The sequence below is a fragment of the Pituophis catenifer genome, unplaced genomic scaffold (genome assembly GCF_029215685.1).
Source record: "Pituophis catenifer annectens isolate HBS135680 unplaced genomic scaffold, rPitCat1.0.hap2 SCAF_2, whole genome shotgun sequence".
NCBI classification, from domain to species: Eukaryota; Metazoa; Chordata; class Lepidosauria; order Squamata; family Colubridae; genus Pituophis; species Pituophis catenifer.
The window spans coordinates 293,359,821-293,367,762 of record NW_027256882.1 but is presented as its reverse complement, the minus strand read 5'-3'; the positions used below and the strand labels follow the sequence as shown (position 1 = coordinate 293,367,762).

The 7,942-nt window shown below is 41.5% G+C and overlaps 1 protein-coding gene across 1 annotated transcript in view; it reads left to right on the top strand.

Moving 5' to 3' along the window:
• The window catches only part of LOC139310418 (protein hinderin-like), a 21,215-nt gene extending 19,069 nt beyond the window's left edge, over nucleotides 1-2,146 (top strand). The window contains exon 5 of the mRNA XM_070934574.1: nucleotides 2,047-2,146. Coding sequence (XP_070790675.1) covers nucleotides 2,047-2,146 — 100 coding nt within the window. The remainder of the gene's footprint in view (nucleotides 1-2,046) is intronic.
• The last annotated feature ends 5,796 nt before the right edge of the window (nucleotides 2,147-7,942 follow it).

Sequence of the window (7,942 nt, the reverse complement as noted above, 5' to 3'; positions counted from 1 at the left end):
GAGGCTGGAGAAGATGTGGTGCCAGAGGCGGGGATTCAGCCAGGGCCTTCAGAACCTCCAGAAGCTCCTTTAAATGAAGAGGACGAAGAGGAGGAGCCTCTTCTCAATGCACAGGCACACAGAGCTGCCAAAAGACAGGAGTGGCTCCTCAGGAGGAGGTCTCCTCGAGAGTAAGGCTTGGGGCTAATTGGCCACTCCTTTAGCCTATTTAAGGAGGAATGCCGACTGAAGCAATTTGCAGGGAACAACTTTAGTTCACTCTCCTTTGCGTCTGGATTCTCTGCAAATTGCTTCTGGGCTTTCTGCCAACCTTAGTAAGATTGTGATTACTTTATCTTTGGTTTCTTGTAGGCTGTTAAGAAAGTTTATTAACAGCCTTTGTTTTGAAAAAGACTGAGTTATTTTAGTAAATTAAGTTTTGTACAAACTTTATGTGTGCTGTGTTCTTTCGGATCCGTAGCTGGGGCAGATCACTGATTCCCTTATCAGTGTTGGCCGGAATGTCCGTCAAATGGGGCATAACTCGCCCAACAACTGTCTTGTTCAGCAAACAGAAATGTTGGGCTCAATTGTGGTCGTACACCGAGGCCTATCTGTCTTGAGGCAACATAGCAGGACTTGCAGAGCGGGGTAAGGGGGAGAAGCTGGTGTTTAAGACTTGGTAAATGCTGTGCGAGGGCTTGCTTGAAGCCTTCCGCCAAAAGGGGAAGGCGTCTGCCCCCCTCCCCAATTTTAAAAACGAAACCACGGTGTTGGAAGAAATATCCATCTGGTTCAGTTCCAAGCTGGGAGAGAGAGACTGGAAACGTGGAGGCTGAATGGAAAGATGGTTTAATGATAAAGCAGAACCACCAAGTACATGGTTCTCTGGTGCAGCTGAACACATGGAATTGAGAGTGGGTTTTTTTTTATACCTTCTCTTGGGCTTTGAAGTTGAGCTTCCTGTTCCTGTGCAAGAACATGTATTATATTGGCTGTTGTCAGAATCCCATGGGGCCATATGGGGTCGTGTTTGTCTGAGATAAGTTTGGTTGAAGTTTGGTCTCTGATGCAATGTCCTTAGGAGATTTCGCAATGCAGTGAGCCCTGCTGCTAGATAACCCTATTATGTGCTTGGAGGATCGTGTCTTAATCCCATCACCCTGGAGCTGAAGGTCTTTTGTCTTGTAGCTAGGTTGGCCCAGTCCTTCTCAATGGGCACCAAATATCTGCTGGGGACAGGGAGCTGGGGCTCTGAGTCTCCGTCTCCCTTAAGATTTCTCTTTCTCTTTTAGGGGAAATATAATAGGCTGCCTTTTTAATAAATGTATCTCAAAAAACTTTCATTCTTCTAGGAGGGGGGTTACTTCCCTCAACGAGAATGTGGCACACGATGGTAGGATCGACTGACTGGCTTCCCGCTTTCCTACCAAGTCTGAGTTTGCTTTATTCGCCGTGTGTTAAATCACAGCCCTTAAGTGGTTGGGTTCGTTACTAAGCCATAAATCGTGATTTTACCCCCTTGCGATGGCTGCGTCTTGCGTGACTTACTGAGCCAAACCTGAAACATGCTGTGTTATTTCTTAGCGGAGTGTGTTAATCTAGGGCCGTAAGTGGGTTGTGGGTCTCGGGATTAGGAAGTGAATAAATGCACATTTGGGCGCGGATGGAAGGCTCGGTGATAAACTGGCTGAGCTTAACTCTTAATGCTAACGGGAATATTTGAATGGCCAGAAATTCATTGAGCATTTGCAAATGAGGGTCAGCTGTTACATGTTTTTAAATGAAACATATGAAGAACATCTATGGAGATTCTCAGTCCTCTGGGTCATGGTTGTCCCAAAGGTGCTTTTTTAAGAGGGAACTGGACTTTCTCGCTTTTTTCTTTGAAGACGTTTTGCTTCTCATCCAAGAAGCTTCTTCAGCTCTGACTGGATGGTGGGAATGGAAGGATTTATACTCCTTGCAGACAGCTGGTCATTTGCATCCTTTTAGAGGGTCGTTGAGGCCACTTGGAGGTTTACCTGTGACCTCAGGCTCACCTGAACAACACTGTCCTTTCAGCAGGTTCCAAGAAGGTTCCACACCCATTTGCACTATAGAGATGACCCCCGTGGGCACAGATGAACCTCCAAGTGGCCTCAACGACTCTCAGAGGGAATACTAATGACCAGAGGACTGCAACGAATATAAATCTCATAATAAATTAACCACAGCCTAATCAAGGAACTACCAAGACCAGTCCCCAGCAACACTGACCGGCCAAGCCACTAACATACGAACAAAGAGGAAAACCCCGCTCCCTTCTAGCACTGATGATGTTACCTAGCTGGGTCGGGAGACGTCTGCAGGAAACCCAGCCGAGCATACCGAGGACCCCACAAATACACAATCTGCTGCCGGCACACACAAGACAATTTGAACAATGGCGCAGTTGTTGGGATCAACCAAATAGATCCAGCTTAGGAAGTTTTAATTGAGTCATTCCTGAAAAAAAAGAAAATGGAAATTCCAGCCCGCTGGGTTTCTCTTTTGAAACAAAAACCAGATGTCTCCCCACAATCCTCAAGATCACAACTTCCCCGGGGCCGAAGCCGCTGCAGCCGATGGAAATATAATGTTTCCCACTTCCAAAGGACCTGCTTTGAAAACCTTTCACACATGCAATATTTAAAACCCGCACCAGCGCCTCCGAGCAGGCATTTAGACTGCCAAAGCGGTTGATGTTTATACAGGTCAGGAGGGCAGTAAATTACGCGCAAAGAAAAAAAGGAAACCAGGTTTATTGTGGCCAGCTGTGCTTTTGAACAGGCTCTCCTGCAAAGCTTTTCTTTTCTTTTTTAAAGGATGCATTATAGGCCAGCTCCGGGAGTTTTTTTCCAGCTTATTTGCCTCCGCCGGCATTCGCTTGTATAAAGATGTCGTTTCCAAACATTTAAAAAGTCCAATTGTCCAGAGGACACGTTCGGCTGAAATTTTATTCTCAGCAAGGGATATCTATCTAGTCAGTGGATTTTTTTACTCTCTTGATGGCGTTGTTTCTTCTACATATAAAGTATAGGATGGATAGATAGATAGATAGATAGATAGATAGATAGATAGATAGATAGATAGAGATAGAAAGATGATAGATGATAGATAGATGATAGATACATAGATGATAGATAGATGATAGAGATAAATAGAAAGAAAGATGATAGATGATAGAGATAGATAGATAGATACATAGATACATGATAGATGATAAATATAGATGATAGATAGATGGATAGATAGATGGATAGATAAACGATCAATATAGATAATAGATAAGATAATATAGATATATATAGATATAAAATCTACACTTTATATGTACAAGCAATGAAAGTATACGATGCCGTCAAAAGAGTAAAAGAATTGAAACGGAAACAGGCTGTTACCTAGCAAGAAGAACTGAGGGTTGGTGGACCAAGGCAGTCATAGAATGGATCCCACTTGATCAAAAGCTTCCACGAAAAAGACCTCAATGACCCTCTAACAGAATGCAAAGAACCAGCTGTCTGCAAGGAGTATAAATCCTTCCATTCCTCACCATTCGGTCAGAGCTGAAGAAGCTTCTTGAATGAGAAGCGAAACGTCTTCAAAGAAAAAAACAAACCAGAAAGTCCAGTTACCTCTTGAAAAAAAGCACCTTTGGGAGAACCGTGACCTGGATGACTGAGAATCTCCATAGACATATGAAGAACGGTTGCTGGAACTGGGTGTGTCTAGTTTAATGAAAAGAAGGACTAGGGGAGACATGATCGCAGTCTTCCAATATCTCAGGGGCTGCCCCAAAGAAGAAGGAGTCAAGCTATTCTCCAAAGCACCTGAAGGCAGGACAAGAAGCAAAGGGTGGAAACTAATCAAGGAGAGAAGCAATTTAGAACTAAGGAAGAATTTCCTGACAGTGAGAACAATTAACTAGTGGAAGGGCTTGCTTTCAAAAGTTATGGGTATTAGTAGATCGGATTCTTGCACGTAGGTTGCATGGAATAAATTTGCAGCGCTTTTGAACTCCATCCTGGCTCCTGGTTTGCTCTGCCGGGCAGTTAAACTTTATTTATATTTAATTTAAAACCTTTCTTTGCAACCATTTGGAACCAGTCATTTTTGTCTCCCGGGGCAGAGCGTTCTAAGTTTTTGAGTTTTATCTCTGGGTCAAGAGGTGGGATGTACATTCCAGGAGATCCATCCTCTTTCGGCATGTTTTTAACCTCGACAACTTCCATTAATGGTAATAAATTTGTTCCAAGCTCTTGAGACAGAAATATCTCCCATCTGCGGCTGAATTTTCACCTTGCTGGGGACAGATTGTTGGAGCATTTCAAGCTGCTTTCCGGAGGAGTTTGGCCCAAATGGCAGCAGGTTAATAATACCTGCAATTTTACGCTACATAAAGAGGGACAGAAAGTAGATACACATAAAACAAGGACGTAATTTAAAACAATATAAATTTAACTACACATTTTCTTACTCTTCTTGCATGAACGCTTCAAGACCCTTTTCTTTCCTCCGATTGCTTAATGTCAAAAGTGTTTGGAGTCCCTTCCGTAGCCAAAGAATGGTATCAGTGACTTTTAAAAAATGGAATAAAAATGCTCAGCCTTTTCTGTGGAAACCTTTTGGGAAAAGTGTATTTTCTAAAACTAGCTAATAACACCACTTTTTTTTTTTGGAGTACTACCATAAAATTATCAATGGAAAGAGAATTTAAGCAAGAATGTAATGCAATAACTTTTATGAAGGATTTGCTATTAGAATAGCAGTTACAGTATAAAAAAGAAAAGTGAAACACATAGAAAAAATGAGATATACAAAAATTATCACCATGTCAGTTAATACTTCGTTGGGTAACCTTTAGCATGAATTACGGCCTTACAACATCTTTCCATGGAATGAACCAAATCTTTTAGTTCTGTAGCTGTTATAATGTGAAACCAAGATTGAAAGATGATTTCTATTAACTGGGTTTTATTGCTGGGTCTAACAAGTTTCTTAAGTTGGCTCCATAGATTTTCAGTTGGGTGAAGGTCTGGGCTATTCCAGCAGTGGAATAGGATTATCTTGAAACTATAGTAGGTAGATACCGTGTTTCCCCGAAAATAAGACCCTGTCTTATATTTTTTTGAACCCTGAAATAAGAGCTTGGCCTTATTGCCATGCACTCAAAAATCCTTGGTTTTTGGAGCCTTGGTAGTACAGTGGTTTAATGCACCCTGTTATTAACACAGCTGCCTGCAATTTCTGCAGGTTCGAATCTTACCAGGCTCAAGGTTGACTCAGCCTTCCATCCTTTCTAAGGTAGGTTAAATGAGGACCCAGTTTGTGGAGGCAATAAGCTGACTTTGTATAAAATATACAAAAGAATGAAGGCTATTGCTTAACGCATTGTAAGCCGCCCTGAGTCTCCGGAGAAGGGCGGCATATAAATCAAATTAAAAAAAAAAATCCGATTGGGCTTATTATCAGGGGATGTCTTATTTTGGGGGAAACATGGTAGATAGATGTTTATTTTATTTATTTATTTATTTATTTATTTATTTATTTATTTATTTATTTATTTATTTATTTATTTATTTATTTAGAATTTATATACCGCACCTTCTCTCGAGGGACTCAGGGCGGTGTACAGCCAGATAAAAAGATACATGTTAGATAGATGTTAGATAGATGATAGATAGATAGATAGATGATAGATAGATAGATAGATAGATAGATAGATAGATAGATGATAGATAGATAGATAGATAGATAGATAGATAGATAGATAGATAGATAGATAGATAGACACAATAGATAGATGATAGATTGATAAATAGATAGATGATAAATAGATTGATAGATAATAGATAATAGAGAGAGAGAGGCAATAGATAGATAATAGATAGATGATGGATAGATATCAAGAGAATATTTATAGTTTAGGGTTGAACTGTAGGATCCTTGATGCTCTCTGAGCTTTTCTTACAGACATTTCATGACCCAATTAGGTAACTTCATCATTGCAAGGAGTGGAGTTTGCAGGGAGGAGGAGGATGGAGAGGAAGAGGACTGTGGGGTCCTTAGTGCTCTCTGAGCTTGGTAGTTTTCTTACAGATGTTTTATTTTCCAACTAGATAACATCATCAGTGCTAGCAGGGTTTACTCTCTGTTTACATACAAGCGCTGGTGGGAGTATTCTTGGTGGTTCCTAGATTAGGCTACTTTTTTTTTTAACTCTTTTGATTGTTTGTCTGAGTTGATAGTTCCTAGATTCGGGTATTGTTTCCGCTTGAAGGCTAGGCTAAGACAGGCTCATCCCCGGGATAGCCTAAAACCCTTGCCCTGCTAGATAGATTAAAAAAAAAATCCATTTGTTTTTAAACAGGCATTTAATACCCAGCCATTTTCCTGGGGTGACCTTTAGCAAGACGTTTCCCGAGTTTCGGATTTTTATGCTGTTTTATGTGTAGGGATTGATCGTTGTGCTTTGTGGTTATTTTATGACTTTGTACCCTACCCCGAGCCTTGGGAGAGGGCGGCATTAGAAAAATGGAACAGGTTCATAAATAAAAGGAACAATTCTAGATGGCAAACCACTGTTAATACTGGGCTGCCCCCACTTCTGATTTCTCCTTTTGCAACCTCAGAATCTTGGAAGAACAAAATGGGATATTGCCAGTGGGAGATAATGGGATTCTTTTATTTAGTTAGGGTGGTGCTGTTTTTCCCCAACATCTTTTGTATCATAAGAAATAACACGTTTCTCTGGTAATAAAAGTCTCGGAAATTTAAACTTTTCAGCCTCAGGGAGATCTTGAAATACCTGTGGCTGAGTAGGAGTGTGGGTGTCTTTTACCGAAGGGTGCCTCTCAATTTTGATACTGCTTGCTGCAGGATGCACAAAATATTTTTTTTTTTATCATTATTATTTTGAGAGCCAATTTGGGGGTGTGGTTAAGGTGCTGGCGTCCAAACTAGGAGACTGTGAGATCTAGTCCCATCTCAATCTCGAGACGAGAACCAGTTTGGGGTAGTAGTGGTTTCAGGCACCAAGCTGGAAACCAGGAGACAGTGAGTTCTAGTCCCACCTTAGGCACAAAAGCCGGCTGGGTGACTTTGGACCAATCACCAGGAGACCGTGAGTTCTAGTCCTGCATTAGGCATGAAAGCCCTGTAGGTGATTTTAGGCCAATCATCAGGAGACCGTGAGTTCTAGTCCTGCATTAGGCATGAAAGCCCTGTGGGTGATTTTAGGCCAATCACCAGGAGACAGTGAGTTCTAGTCCCGCTTTAAGAACAAAAGCCAGCTGGGTGACTTTGGAGCAGTCTCTCTCTCAGCCCAACCCAACCCACCTCACAGGATTGTTGTTGTAGGGAAAATAGGAGGAGGGAGAAGCATTAGTCATGTTCCTTGCCCTGAGTTACTTACAAAGGCAGGAAGAAAATCTAATTAAACAAAAATAATAAATGTTGTTTTTTTCCAGAGAGGAAAGCAAGTGAAACAATTTCTAAAAGGGGCAGATTCTGGATGTTGGGGCCGCTAGTGTCTATCATGAGAAGTTGGAGATACTCCTGGCTAAGTTGTTCAATGCAGGCCACGATAGCGTAATAAATCAAACGTGCAATTTACGAAAAAGTCCGTGAATATTTAAGTGCTCACCCACCCCCTCATGGCGACATCGGTTAAGTAATCTCTGCGTTTAAGGAACTTGTTAACCGTGGAAGACGCGGTCGCCAGCTGTTGGGTTAATCAGGCATGCCTTGAAAATGTGATGAACTCCTAAACTAAACATCAAGGAAAATCCGGCATTAAAGTAATGCCAAGTATTTAAAATAGATCAAAGTTCAGAGATGCGTTTGAAGAGAGTTCTTTTTCTTTTTGCCTCCTTCGGGGGAATCCGTGGCTTGAGACCTTCCCTTGAACATCGGAGCGCTTTGGAGAACAAAAGCAGAATTG